The 15,538-nt window shown below is 37.7% G+C and overlaps 1 protein-coding gene across 5 annotated transcripts in view; it reads right to left on the bottom strand.

Moving 5' to 3' along the window:
* Positions 1–4,505: 4,505 nt before the first annotated feature.
* TRPM6 (transient receptor potential cation channel subfamily M member 6) overlaps positions 4,506–15,538 on the bottom strand; it is a 92,471-nt gene continuing 81,438 nt past the window's right edge. For 4 of the 5 annotated variants that reach the window (XM_083884227.1, XM_083884228.1, XM_083884230.1 and 1 more), the window contains 4 exons: positions 14,855–15,060; positions 12,712–12,763; positions 8,368–8,474; positions 4,506–7,489 (listed from right to left, as the gene is read on the bottom strand). In XM_083884227.1, coding sequence (XP_083740353.1) covers positions 7,371–7,489; positions 8,368–8,474; positions 12,712–12,763; positions 14,855–15,060 — 484 coding nt within the window. In that variant the 3' untranslated portion in view covers positions 4,506–7,370. Of the gene's footprint in view, positions 7,490–7,528; positions 7,738–8,367; positions 8,475–12,711; positions 12,764–14,854; positions 15,061–15,538 lie in introns of those variants that run through there. The other variant, XM_083884229.1, reaches the window with a different exon arrangement.

The following is a 15,538-nucleotide window of genomic DNA, read 5'->3' as shown; positions in this document are numbered from 1 at the left end:
AGTCAAAGGTTCTCTCAGTTTAAATGCTGTCCATGTTTCGTTGGCCCAAAGTAAACTACCGTTCTCAGTTTGACACACCATAGACCTTTGCAGAAAATCACTCTCCTTTTTTTGTTGCTCAGGGGTTGTTTGAATTCAGCTGTAGGCCCAGTTTGCCCCAGGTCCATAGGTCCCAGACCCAACCACATGGCCTCAGCTCACATCACTGTGAAAGTACATAAGTTGGGATCTTAGAGCTGTTAGGAAATGTGTCAAAAATAAAGTGAAATTAGAGATAGACAAGAAAAATGATTGAGCAAGAGTGTACTCTTACCCAGTTAATGAAGGATACAGACTGGGATAAGCATATGATGAGTCAGCTATTTGACAGATACAGACAGGATGGAAAAGGATGAGCAGGAGCATTGCTAAGTGAGACAAAAGCAAAGTCCTGTGCATGGTATGGATGCCCTTAGCTCCATGTAGCTGTACAGGCTGGAGGCCAGCTGGATTAAAAGCAGCTTTTTCAGGAAATGACCTGACATTTTTAGTGAAAAAAAAAAAGGATCTGTGGTTCTACTTTTTAGTCAAAAACCAATCATAGTCCTGCTTGTTGTTTGCTCTACAAGGACCATGTGAGGTGAATGAGAAATGTAATTAGTAGCATAAAGGTCATTGAAGGTCAACTCATTCCCACTGCCTGACCAGAGGTGATGTCAGGTCAAACTCAGACACGATAATCTATACAAGTCTTATAAGGTCAATCACAATCTGTGATTTTGCCTAGCATCTAAAGTCTAGTCAATCCAGTGGATTTCACTGGCATAGTCTGAGGTCTACCAGATTATCAATTCCACATGAAAATAATCCACATATTTTCTCTAGGGTCATCTGACATTAATTAGGTATGCAAAGAGTTGACAAGGGGATCATTTGAAATTAATAAAGTCCTTGAGTGGTGTGTAGGAGTCAGTTGAAGTGAATCTGAGATCCATTCAGATCACTAGAGGTAATTTCAGGCTTTTGCAACCTGAGGCCAATTGACATCAACATGAGAGCCACTTACCTATTTGGAGGTGTTACGAAAAGATTAATGAGAGATGATTTTGGTCAGATTAATGTGCAAAGTAGACCAAATGCTGTTTTAACAACACTAACTTTATTTTGTAATATTAAGTGAAGAGGGGAAAGAGTGAAAGGGAGGGAGAGGGAAGGAGAGAGATAGTGTAAGCAGAATATAGTCGCCACCTGTGGATCCAGAAGTGCCCCATTAGTCCATCTTCACTCTCAGTTTCTCAGTGGAGTGGGGGACCCATTTTGTTCTTCTGTTGGTGCATTTTGTGCAGGAGGGAACGCTGGGTATACAAGGTCTGACAAGGATTGTCAAACCTTTTCACTATTTATACGTCTTAGCAAAAAAAGGAATTAATCACAAAAGGAATTATTGACTGCAAGCTACACCGTTTCATATTAAGTAGTATTCTATCTTCTATTGATTAAATTATTCCCTTGCTTCTTATGCTAATTAGTCCACATGCTCAGTCTTTCTCTTCTTCTTTCTCTTCTTTGGAGTCAGTGAGTTCCTGGGGTTGGTGGTCTGTGAGCCGGTGGTTGCAGATCCTTCTGCAGGAATCACCTTTCACCCAGTTGGAGCTGATTCAGCACAGTCGCTGAGTTGGCTTTATTAGTTGTTTCCTTTTCTTGGGAGTTCTGACAAATGTCTTGTTCACCTTAATTCTATATTTTTTTGTATCTACTCTCAGTGATACATCCTTCTCAAGCTTTGTTGACCTCCCCCTACCCCTGAACACCCAGACAGCAGTACCATCTTCATACAGCCCAAGTTCCAGGATCCACAGTGGCATATGTTGGGGGCTTTGGTGATGGTTGCAAATGACTCATGACCTGTCCCAAACATGATCTTTGATCGGTGACATGATCAGGTGTGAGTAGTTGGGTTTTTTCACACAGTCTGTCACTTTGGGGAGCATTTGTCTGGATGACTTAACTAGGATGTGCTACTTCCAGGCCTGGAAATAGCACCTTTCTGCCCCAGCTTCCCTCTTTCTGTGGCCTTAACACTGTTTGAGATAGGAAACTGCTCTTTAACTTCCAAGAGGAGGTCACTTAGCCAAATTATCAACCGTCTTTCCACCTAAGAGGTCATTGGAAGTCAACTGGAAGCAAGAGTCAATTAGAAGTACAGTTAGAGGCTCTAGATATCATTTGAGATAATCATGAGATCCAAGTAACTGCTTGGGATCAGTAGAGGTTAAATGGGATTCAATTAACTGGCCTATGAACAGTTCTTAGGAAGGCCATTTGAGGGCTAAATAACTTGTGTAGGGTCATCTGAGATGAAACTGAGGGCTCAGTTAACCTGTCAACTAGGGCTTATCTGGCACCATCATGAGACCCAGGTACATGCAAGGTGCTGTTTGAGGTCAGCTAGGCTCTTGTTTGAAACCTAGGGTCATCTGAGGTCAACCTCACATACTTGACATACCTTGACAGACTTGACATACACTTGACCTTCATACTTCATACTTGACCTAAAGGTCAAGTTGTGACCTTTAAAGTCACTGGTTTTGTCCTTTGGAGGGGGGGCAAATATTTGAAGTCTGTTTGGTATCCAGTTAAGCAGTCAGGATTCATTTGAGGTCAACCAGAGAGTCTGTTTGGGTTCATGGGAGATCAGTGCAGCCTTTACTCAGTGCCCAGAAGTCATTCAAGGTAAACCTCAGATCCAATTAATTGTTTAGTTTGTCATTTGACATCAACCTTCCCCTCATTTGATGCCAATACATCAATCACAGTCCTTGACTCCTGTCTGAGGTCATCTGAACTCAGTTGAAGATGGAATTCTCACTACAGGGTCGTCTAAGGTCAAATCTCACAGTCATGACACAGGTTAATTCAACTAAACATGAATTTAAATAACTTGTAGGAGTCACCATAAGGTCCAATTGGCTTCATCTTAGAGCTCCAAGGCTCAAATGTTGACCTCATCCAAGGCCAAGATGTTAGCAAATTAGATAAAAGAGGTCACCATGGGACAATATGATAGCTGGAGATTGCTTCTAAGGGCAGCGCCTGGGGTCAGCTTTACATCCAATAAATTGCCCAGGGTCACACTGGTCTTCATTTTCATTCAACAATTATTTAGAGTCCTATTCAGAACAAATTAATCTACAGATGTGTCATCTGTTATCAATCTTAATTCTAATTAGCTACCCCAAGTAATCACTGAGGGTCATCTTGGGCTGCTGTAATGCACAGAGGCCACTTGAAGTTAATCCAGACCACATTTCCCTATGGTCACTTGAGGCCAACCTTATATCCATTTAGTAGAATAGGAGGAATATGTGGCCATTCCTAGCTGACCACCCTGGACCTCCCTCGCTCTCCTTGATCACTTGCTGACCTGTTTCCACCTCAGTTTCAGAGGGCACATTAACACTTCTAATATCATAGTAGGGGTCATCTGAGGAGAAGGTGACACAGCTGTTAAAACCAGGCCACCCTGAGTACACTGTGTAAATGTGTTTTAGTACATGTTACTACATGTAACAGACCATGATGCGGTCTGTTACATGCTGTGGTCTCATGCTACAGACCACAGAAACACTATGACATTGGCAGTATCTCTGTGGGACAAGAACTCAGTAAGGAAACACAGCAGGAGAAGGGCTCAGAAGTCAGAGTCTGCTTTCTGTGCCTCAGCCTCCCCTCATCTTCCTCATCTCTCCTCCCTTTAATATCCTCCACCCTTTCATCTCCTCCTCCCTTGTGCCAGCCATGCATATGTTGGGCTACCTGCAAACCTAAATCATATTATTTTCACTGGCAACCCGAGAAATGAATGGTTTTAGCCATCTACCTAATTCTTTGACCAGAAGAACGCAGCCAGACTTCCTTTAGGCAACAAACTTACTCTTTCCTACAGAACTTTTTTTTTTTTGTCTTCTTGAACATTTAGCACTTTATCACAACTGAATATTAACATCTAAATGTACCCAGGGTATTTTAAAACACTGTTTTGTTTTCTGTTTTGTAAACTGAACAAATGCCATAGAGGCAAATGGACAGAGCACTACAACTGTTTACACACTCATCAATATCAAAGACTATCCTGGTTTAGGGCAGATTTGGGAGGAAACTTCCAAATGGGGTCCCTCTAGAAATCAGATTTAAGCGACCCCAACCCCAGCTGGTTCAGGAAAAGATTTCCTTGGAGAAAAGTGGAAAAACACTGTTTATTTAATAAGCAAAGTATTCACAAGCATAAAAAATGAATAATATTAAACAATGGAGCCTCCCACTGCTCTGAAGAGATGGCAAATTCAGAAGGTCCTTGCTGTGGGGTGTAGCTCGGCTCCTCAGTCTCTCATCAGTCCCTTCGGTGCTGGGAAGTGGCACATCCCAGGCCCCGGTGGGACACAGGGGTGAGCTCCCGGGGGTCTGCTGGGTTTTCAGTGCAGACCAGAGCAGGCTGAGCAGTCCCAAGAAACAGAGAAACCACAGTCCGGGGAACTTCTCTGCCTCAGCTAGCTAAAAACTAACTAAAAGCAAAGGAGAGCTCTCTCCTGCTGTCTGTGCTGCAGCAGTGATTTGATTTACGAAGTTTTCTGACAATTGAGTAGACATCCCAACTAAAAAAAAAATCCATAGTTTATTGAAAAGCTAATTAGTAAATTAAAACATCTACTTTCTTCTTCTGTAAAATTAATTTTTGGCTTATGAGACAGGTGTAGAAGTATTCTTGCTGTAAGTATATTGACTACTAAAACTGAAACTAATGCTATTACAGAACTAAAACAAAAGAGGAGCTGGAAACCACATGATAAATATAGAATAGATGTTTATTACTTTGAGATTAAAAATAAAAAAACCTGCATTATTCCCCGTATGTTATTTTCACCTGTTTCCCTTAGTGCTCAGAAATGTTATTTCATTTTACACATATCAAGAACAGAAACATTGTGAAAGTGTTCTTATATTCTTTAGAAATAGTATGAAATAGACTGACAAAACTACAAGTACAAATCCATTTCTAGAAAATACATATGTAATATCCCTTTTGATTTTATTGCACTAACAATAAATTAATAACTCCAAATACACCACAACTATGAATAAAAGGGGAAAAAAAGTGCCTTCCTGAGTATGAGGTTTTCAATTTCTGCATATTTTTCATATGTTCAAGCTACATCTCCAATGCAGCAGATGCCAAAAGAACGTTTTGCTGTGGATAATCCCAAATGACTTCCTAAGTAAGTTCTTTTAGGCTCATATTAAAAAGTGAGTTTATAAATACTCTGATGGATTTTTTGTTTTCTTTTGTTCTTTCAAAACTTTATTTCCTGACTTATTTGAAAGTAAACAGGGTTTTTTTTTCCCCTGAACTCACCAGAATTATAAAAGAAATCCCTGTATGTGCTTTTCAGCATAAACAAATATTGAAGCTAATAATCAGAAACCCCTATGGTTTGGTTTGACACACATGATTTCCTCTTCCACTCTAGTTGTCAAGCAGTTGGAGAAAGAATCTGACTTCCACATCTTTCATTTCATATGAACCCAAATTTTAGTGTGAGTAGGGCTTACTGCTGTCCACATTAATGGCTGTTGGGGTTTTTTCATTTGTTCACTAGGCATGTGCTTCAATCCAAGGTCAGTATTTAGAGATGAAAAGACAATTTAAAGAATTTACACAGTAAAAAAGACACCAAGATCTCAAAAGAAATATATTTTTTAATTATTTTCAATATAATTTCTTACTGAACTATGAAAGGGGAGGAACATCTTTAATCAAATGCTTAAATTTACAGTTTAGTGAAATGTGAATCAGCACTCTCAAAAAAATGCAAAAAGAAAGGTGAGACATAATTTATCAGCCAGCAGAATTACTGGGCTTCTTCAACTTAGTCCCTCCACACATGAAAAATAAGTGCAAAGATAAAAATATACAGTGGAACAATTTGAAATGCCTCTTTTTGTTCTTTCATCCACTCGATATTTCATGCTGAATGAAATTAAATATAGCTACAAAATTAAATAAACTACATTTTAACACAGATTAGTATCTTGCAAGGATCCCCAATTTCATACTGTAATGCAGTATTTACCTTGACAGATACTGACAAGAAGGAATAAGATCAATCTACACTGACCTAGCTCTACATCATAAGAATTCTCACAAGTGTTGCTGTGAATGCAGCAGCCACCCACTCTTCCAGGCAACATGAGAATTGTCAAGAAAAAATCATCTGAAGAACGATTTGTACATACCTTCAAAACTTGTAAGGAAATGAAAAGTGCTCAGGCCCAGCCTGGTCTAGAGTTTATTTTTTGTGTATAATATATATTGTGTTCTGAATTTATGGCAACATTTGAGGAAAACAACACTATCAGGGCAGGAGTTACATTGTCCTTGACTTTAAAGACATATTTATGTGTCATTTAACTTAACTGAATTTAAAGGCATGCAAATATTTAGAGATCCTTGAGAGAAAGGTCTTTCTTTAAGGAACATATGTATTCATGTAAGCACATATCTCCCTAAAGTCAGATATTAAAATGATAACTACAAGAAGCAGAATTACTACCTTACAGGCCTATGGACTAAAAATCACCCTCGGTCTGCCGAGATTTAAAGAGACAGGGGAGTCCTAAAAGTCAAATTACATTCAAGGTGTTTGTATTAAAGATCACAGAATATTCTACTTCATTACCTCAAAACGAGGTAAAATTGATGTGTGTGAGTACAATAATCTGCCGCTTTATTGTGCAACGTTTTCTTGGTATGCGAAAAGAATTGAAGACAAAGTTCCTACTAATTTTTTTCAGTCTGTCATGACTACTGTTTAAATCAAAAATTCATTATTCATATATTCTTGGTTTGTCTCTGCATCAAAATCAATAATAAAAAAGTAGTATTTCTGAAATTTCCTGGAGAGTCTTTTATGCTCCAGAAAAGTGAGCACAGGGTTGAGTGGGCTCTGGCTGAAAATGAATGATTTGCATGTGTATACTTCCATTTATTTACTGGAGAGCAGAAAGAGAAACAAATGTTACTATCACTTGGAAATGAAATTGTTGGTCATTTTTCTAAGAAAGTGAAATTTGGAACCATACATTATTTTAAAAAAGGCACTAATAGACAGTTCATCCAGGTAAGGGGTGACCTGCTCCTGGCAATTCATTAACCTGTACAAGAAAGGCCACCACAAAAGCATGAAAGAGGAGTAAATAAAGATTTTTTTTTTTTTTCCTTGTGTATAGAGTCTAGCAATGCTGCACTCAGTCACCTGTATTTTTTGATTTTGGACAAACCCTTGGCAGTGATAAGGGACAGGTTTTGAAGCATGCAAACACATGGGCTCTCTGCTTCACAGGCGTGTGTCATACACAGAAGGCTCATCTGCATCATCAGCTTCTTTGGTGCTTGTTTCCATTTCTGTTCCAAAGGCTGGACCTGCAGTTTCCAATGCGTAGCCACTTCTCAAATCTATGGCAAGAAAACAAATTCAATAATGCAGCCAAGTGATTGTCTGAAAAGCACAAACATGTCGGGCAGTGCTCAACCCAATAGCTGATGGCAGTTTGTTTGATGTTTCCAGGAGGAAGAAAATCTGGAGCAAGGCAAATAACAACCAGGGGGTTGAGAGCTCTGGGGAACTCAGTGGTGTGAGCCTGTGTGGATGAATCTTCCCTGACTGGATTCATTCAGCTGATTTTCCCCTCCATTATCTCCAGCTGCCACAAATAAAAATAATCAAACCAATAACACTGTATTTCCTGTTTCAGAATCAAACAGCAATTATTATTCCATATAGGCAATGAAGGGAAGGAGTTTCTCAACAGGAAAAAAAAAAAAAAATCTGCGGCTGAAAAGTTATCCAGAAAGCAATTCATTATGGTTTTCAGTCTTTAAAATCTGCCACACATCAAATATAAGGTGAACAACAGGCAATCCAACTAAGCATAAGTAGGGCCTGCAGCAGGGCCAGAAAACCTCCAGTGATGTTTTCCCCTGCTAATGCATTGCAAATTTTCTATTGTTACTCTTCTTATTCTAAAAGGTATTGCAGATGTTATCTGTAGTGATGACCCTGGACAAATAGGCTCCCATTTAGCAAAGGGAAACAATTCAACGGGAAGAAGCTTTCATGCTGAATGCCAACACCAGGCTGATGAACTCCCAGTCTTACATGGATGTTCGGCAAAAGAGCAGTATTCTCATATGTGCCTTTGGTAGGCTATGCCTACCAGAGTCTTTCGGCTCATTGGAATTTCAGTTCTTGTCTTTATAGCACATCGAGGCCTTTACTTTGTTGTACTTATAAAGTTATATATAGATTAAAAATTAATGTTTACTTTGCATACCGGGAAGTTTCAGCTTTCTGCAGCAAGAATTACAACGATGCTTTGCAATGAAGTTTCTTATTGCATCTTCTCCTAGGTTTGCTGGTCCAAACACCATCTTTCCAGACCTAAAAGAAATATTCTTTAAAAATTAATGAATCTAAAATGAATCAATTATAGGGGAGGGAGATGATGCCATTTTAAAATTATTTTAACCAGTGAGCCCTTTTTATCAAGACAATCAAAGTTTAATACACATTATAAGTTTCTTAGATATGAGATGAGAAAACTGTCAATTCCAGTACAGTATTAGCCTACATATATCCCACACTACTTTTCTTTTTTTCTTCAGGTAGACAGAACAGAAACCCATCAGCCCCTCCTAAAATGCTTTAAGGAAATCTGGGCACAGTGACATTTTGATGACACTTGCCATAATCTGTGTGATTCTGCTGCAGCCACCATTCATTCCCACCAAGCAAGTTGTTTGGTTCCAGTTCTGATGGTGGGTGTGTGAGAACTAAACAGCGCTAACAAGGACTTATTTTCTCTTCAATTAAAACCAGAAAGGCAAAGTCTAGCAGAACCCGAGTCACAAAAACATGCAGCATACAAAAAAAAAAAAAAAAAAAAAAAAAAACAAACAAACAAAAAAAAACCACCCACAGTATACTGCTGACAAGCAAGGTTTTAAAATTTATTGTCTTCATCCTGTGCTCATTTACATGCATCTGTTCTCTGACCAATTCATGAATGCTACTAGGGGATCCATTTGTGGAAATGCATTGCATATTCTGAAAGAAACTGTCACAATTACAAACAAAAGCCACTTATATTCATACACATAGGTACCACATAATTACAACAGATTCTTAAGGTCACTTGAAAGCTTGGTGGTCATTAATTTTAGCATTAAAATAACTTTTCAGCCTTTACTCTCAAGAATTTGACAGTCTAGATGCAGTGGAACACAGCACACAAGAAATACTTCCAGAGAAACTTTACACATGCTAGTATTTTACTATAATGATATGCAGAGTGGAAACAGCACATTTTAAAATCTGAAATCAATTACAGCTCTGAGAAACTACAGAAAAATATTTTAATTCTCTCAAATCTATCTATAATTCACACTAACAAAACTATGTTCTCTCTAAGGAAAGCAGTGCTCAAACATGAAACTCTTCCCTTTCACACAAGACAATAGCAATGGTTAGCCAAAACTACTATACAAAATTTAGTATCTTTTTAATTTCTTGCAGACCTGGAGATTATGTGTCTCCTGGATCCTGTGAAGGATTCACCCAATCATCTTTTAATGAAAATTAAAATTCTTCCCAAACAAGGGAAGAAGTGAAATACCAATCAAGGGCCGTAGGTACACTCAAAAAAACATGATGCAATATAGCCATTTCTATTCTTTGCTGGAATCTGATGAAATGCCATAGAAATAGAATGTACCTAAGTATTTACTTGAGCAGGTATAGGAAATTAGGAAGACTGCTAATTTCAAGGCCACACAAACACTGATACTTCCTCTAATCTAACCTTACTGTGTGCAAAGTGAAGCAAGTAAGTCAGAGCAATATTTTCTCACACCATTTTGAGAATAAAGGGTATGCTCTCTGTAATATATGTGAAGTAACCTATCCTCTCTACCCAGTAGTGGCGATGGTTCAAGAGGAATACTGCATTTAAATTTGGAAACTCTTTCAAGGAATCTGGGGATAAATTGGAAATGATCATCAGCCTAGAAACCATAACATATAAAGATTAGGGGGTAGTTTAACACAAAAAAAAAGATCAAAGGAGAAGACTGTTGAATTTTTTTTCCTCTGTGTTGTCAGTGGGCAGCATCAGAAAGAAACATTTCAATTAAAAAAAAAAAAAAACAAACCAACAACCAGAAAATTCTTCATTATAATATCAAACTATTGGAAACAGATGCTCTGTGAATGTATCAGTTCTCTTCAGCCTGAAACGCAGAACACTTTTTCCTCATCTCTGAATCTGGACCTATTCTCCCTGAAAATTTTACTCTCATTAGCTTTGTTGTGACCTTGCCAAGTAGTATATGTTACATATCGAGGCAATTCTTCTCAATGTTTGGGCAGGACAGAAATCTGCAAGGACTGTGTTAGAATCCTGCTGCTGTGCCTCAATTACATCTGTTTTAAAGGAAATATTCTTGTGAATGTAGCTGTACCATTTTATCACTTCATACATTCTGTGCAGTGCATGTGGGTAGATCTTAACACTGATTTGCATCAGCTCAGGATCTGTCTGAGTCACGGCATTAGGCATACTTTCCAAACAGATCTATTATATTTTTCTTGATATGGATATAAAACCAAGACATAAGGTATTATAACAGACCTGGAGGTCATACTTTGCCATTGCAAAGTCCTTTCCAAAAACGATGCATGAAATAAGAGAATTACATGACACTTGACAGGATAATGGCATGAGCCAATAAAATGATGCAGTTAAAACAGCAAAACATAAATAATTTAACTATAAGTAAGGCTAAAATTTCAATCAGCCCCATCAGTCAGGTGCCATCTTCTTTATCCTAGGTTTCCAAGAGAACATGAGCTCAAAGTATCTTTTGAGACAGGTTTTGATCTTATCTAAGTATCTTACCTACAAAAGAAAACTTTAAGCACATCTTGCCTCTGTCAGAATGTTTTTCCTGTGAGCAAATGAAGGTTAGAGCAAATGACAGTCCTTTTACTCTGTAATTCCTGTCATTCTCTTAGAAAGTGTTTCTTAGAATTGGGTATCTGCTTACAGAAAACACCAGAGTTTCACTACCTTATTCCTTTAGAACCCTAAATCAAACAACATTGTTTCATTAGTTGCTGTTCTGAAGATTTCTCTGAATATAAGAAAATTGAGCTGGATTTGATTACTTAATCAACACTTGCTCTCTAACTAGGACTAACTATTTTGCCTACGATAAACAACAAAAAGTTCTGAAAATAAGATCCGTGTGATCAAATTTTACTAATCAATTAAAAAAATTATTTAATAACAAAAAGAAGAACACTAATAAAAATAAACTTCATGGTAATAACGTAGATAAACATTATCTTTATTTTAAAGAGGATAAGCTGACTTGCCTTGTGAACAACTTCAGTCAGTGCCTCTCTACCGCTTACAGCAGTTTATGTGACTGCTGATATAAAAAATCCACTTGAACAGTAGCAAATCAGAATTTCATACATCTCTAGTAATACCTTAAAAGCATTTGCTAAAATCTAGAGAACAAGTACATGATTGACCTCTCTGCATCTCTCACTTGAGCTATCTATGTGCTTCTGTCATGAACCTACGGCCTACTTAGGGCAAAGTCTTTGTCACTGGGAAGTGTGCAGCATATCTTTGTTCTCATATCTTTGTTGTTCCCTAAATAAATATTATATGTACAATCATATTGAACATTAAGGCAGTCATTTTTTACTTATCTTTTTGAAATATTAATTATGGTCCCAGAACTTGCTTACATAATGAACTTGGATTTTCAAATTGTAGTCAAGTCATCTGATATTTCTATAGTTAATTGCCCTTTTTATTATATTAGACTATTTTCATTTGCATCTTCCTACCTTCCAAACATGAGGCTTCCCTGCAATCAAAGGGCATGACCTGATGAACAAGATGAACACCAGAGAGGGGAGGGGCAGGGATGTCAGGGCAGATCTGGAGGGGTGTGTGGGTTTAGGAAGAATAGGAGAGCCGTAGGAGAGCAGCCATCAACACCACTGCTTCTGCTTCACTACAGGAAATACCATTGAAGAGCGAGATCACAGAATTGAACAGCCATGGCTCTGATTCTGAGATTTGGTTCACAAAGACAGACAGTTTTTTCTATGTGTCTAGTCTATGCAGTTTCTGTAAGTTTCCACTCATGATTTACCATTTTCATGTCACGACTCTGAAATTGTGCTGCATGCTTAAATGCAGCACTAAAACCTGTTGAAGAGGTTAGAGAGCCAGGGGCCCTCTCCGTCCTCTTAAGCTATTGTGGCCCCATTTGCTCCATGAAAAAGTCAGGACAAACTGGTCTGCCACATTCACATCCTTTGTACAACTCTGTGAAGAGACTGCTCCCAGTACAGCAGTGCAGACCCTCACACCTTTCATACACCTCTAACCCCATGCTGAGAGCTGGGACACACAGAGTCCTCCAAAGCACAGGAGAAGATGTAGTCTTTCCATTGGCATCATACTGGCATTTAACCGAAACACCATGAGGAAAAAAAAATTAAATCTTCCCCACAAAATATGGAAAACTATCCTAAATATACAGACTGTTGGCATAATGTCTGAAATTAATGATAATTTCAACAGAAAGAGACCTACTTTTTGTCGTCAGGTTTAATCACAGATGGATCTGTAAGGTTTTCCCCAACACCTACAACAAATAAACATTGTGTGTGTTACAAAAGACGGTAGTCACAATTTCATAATCTGGCACTTAACAAAAGATGTAACTTACCATTTTCTTGGTACATCATAAAGTGTCATAGTTTAAATGGTCATGAGCTAGAATGAAAATGCTATGAGTATAAAAATCTATTAAATATTGGCAATATAATTCTTATTACAGTTGACTTTAGCTGCTTTCATGTTAATTTATATGTAGATGGAAAGTGTATGCAAATGTAGTAAATACTATATTTAAGCTCAACTAACTAAAATGTGACCAACCAAAATATTGTTATTTTACTTGAGTAAATGTGCTAATCAGATATAGATCTTACCAATATTACTAGAGCTACTTTCAGACACATATTCTTTTCAAGGTAATAAACACAAGAAGCCACAACTTCATGATGTGCAGATATTTGGATCTGTTATCCCTTTCTCCATTTGGATGGCCAAGGAAGCATATTAGAGAAATAATTACATTATGGTACCTGAATGCTGATACCTATGTTGCAGTTTTCATCAAACCGATTAAAGTATATACCTTTACGAAGACCATCTTTTCTTATATCAGACAAAATTGCTGTGCTTTTACACTAATGAAAAGCTATGGTTGTATGACAATATGATACGCAATTCTATTTCAACATCATAAATTTATGTTCTGCAACAAAAATAAAGATTCCGGAGACAGCATAATGTGACTGAAATGCCCCCAGATTGTAATGTAGGCCATTTCAGTTGATGTTAATTATGCAAAAAAGTGTATGTGTGTATATATATATATATACATATATACATATACATATACATATACATATGTATGTATATAACCCCTGTATTAGATAGTAAATTGTCCAGATTATAGAATTAAACATGAGGCCAAAACTAGAGCTGATCTCAGTTTGCTTAAGATGAAAACTGAGATTTGCAAAGGTGTTTATATTCTCCATTTTTGAGCCAACACATTTCCTCTGGAACTGTGAGAGTTATGCAGTAAAACTGAGCAAATTTCATACAAATTCTCATAGGCTGAGAGCATCTCAGCTGAGAGCATCCTGAGCAGCTGTGAACATCTCAGCCAAGAGGCACAGAGAAACTTGTAAGATGAGAAATAATAAACATGTGAGAAACCCAGAAAAACAAGACCTTAAAGACTCTGTTTCATTCTCACGTCTGGCTCAGAGCTTTCAGAGGTCAAAAGACTCTCAAACCACCACTTGAATCTCAGGTGAAAAGAAAACCAAACCTGAGCAACAGACTTATTCTTTCTGCCCTTTTTTTTTTTTTTTTTTTTTTTTTTTTTTTAATGTACAGCTAGAGCCAATCAAGGCAAGGATGGAGCTATAGACTTATTTTATATAATAAGTATGTCTTTTTGCAACTTACAGTTTCTGGATGCTGTAAAATATAAATATGTTAAGTCTCTGGCTACCCATAGACTTTTCCCTTGACAGAAATGAAAAACGATAGTGTTTATACCATTTGATGGGTGATGTTCATCTGAACATTGTCAACTGTTTTATCTCCTCAAAATATGCCATCTTTCCACTTACATATGTACAGTTAAATGATCACATGCTCTTTGAAGGAGTCACTAGACTTTGCGAATAGCATTCAGGCTTACCGCTTATTTAAACTGCATGCAGATTTATTAATATGAACAATAAAAAATGCAGATAGTTCACAACATTTTTGACAGATTTACACACACATTAAGTGTGCATACATATATGAGTACTTCGGAAGCTCTGTATTATTTATATATCTTATGAAAAATAAAAATACCTTAAGTGTGAAGAGTAGCTTTTTTGGAGCTGGATGAAATCTCTCTGTAGTTCATCTAACTGCTCTTTTGATCTTTCAGCCTGGACGTATTTGAAGAAATATTATTTTCCCATTACACCTACATTAACCTAGAGTGTTACTGTGAATTCTCATTTATCAGCATCGCATGACTGGTATCCAAAGGTTTTTTGAGCTTTGCATTTTCTCGTCTAAGTGAGAATTTGGCCCATTCCTCAGTACTGAATTCTTTTCATCTGGTTTCAAATAGCAATCCTATGTTAGCAGTCACCTTGCAAGTCGAGGACAAGGAGCTCCCCACGGGTGTAGACATAGGTCCAGTGAGAGAAGGCCAGCATCAGCTCCTCCAGCAAGCTGATGGGAGTGATCTCATCCCCATTGTTGTTGTTGTATTTCCGAAATTCACCAGTCATGTACTTCTCAATGGTCAGCCACTGGTTGGCTGAATGGCAGTAGATGAGGAAAACCTCCAGGAACCTGTAGACATAAATGCTGTCTGTCAGCAGCTGGCAGGGTATTAAGCATCCTCACAGTCAACAACCAGCAAAATGCGGAGCAAGTACACCAAAAAGGAGGATGTGTCTTCTTTGGCTGGAGCATTTTCAACAACAGTTGGCCCCAAACAGTAGAGAGAACAAAGACTTTCTTGGTCTGACCACTCTCAAAAAAAAGCACCTGATCAGAAAGTGTAGTTTATGGACAAAAAACATAATCTGATTTACCCTAGTCCACTGTAAATGAGCAACATCAAATTGGTTTATTATATTGATAATTATAATAATTATAATTAATATTAAATTAATTACATAAAAAGCAATTCTTGCTTAAGTCTAGGGAACAGAATGTTCTTGCTACTACATGTAGCTGTAAAGACAAACTACAAAGCTGCCTACCTTTCCTCTTAAAAGATCATTAGCTATCCTTAGACATTATCATTACCACTGCACTATCATTG

This window comes from Zosterops lateralis, assembly GCF_965231275.1.
Source record: "Zosterops lateralis genome assembly, chromosome: Z".
In the NCBI taxonomy this organism is placed as follows: domain Eukaryota; kingdom Metazoa; phylum Chordata; class Aves; order Passeriformes; family Zosteropidae; genus Zosterops; species Zosterops lateralis.
This window is presented reverse-complemented; position numbering and strand designations above follow the sequence as displayed.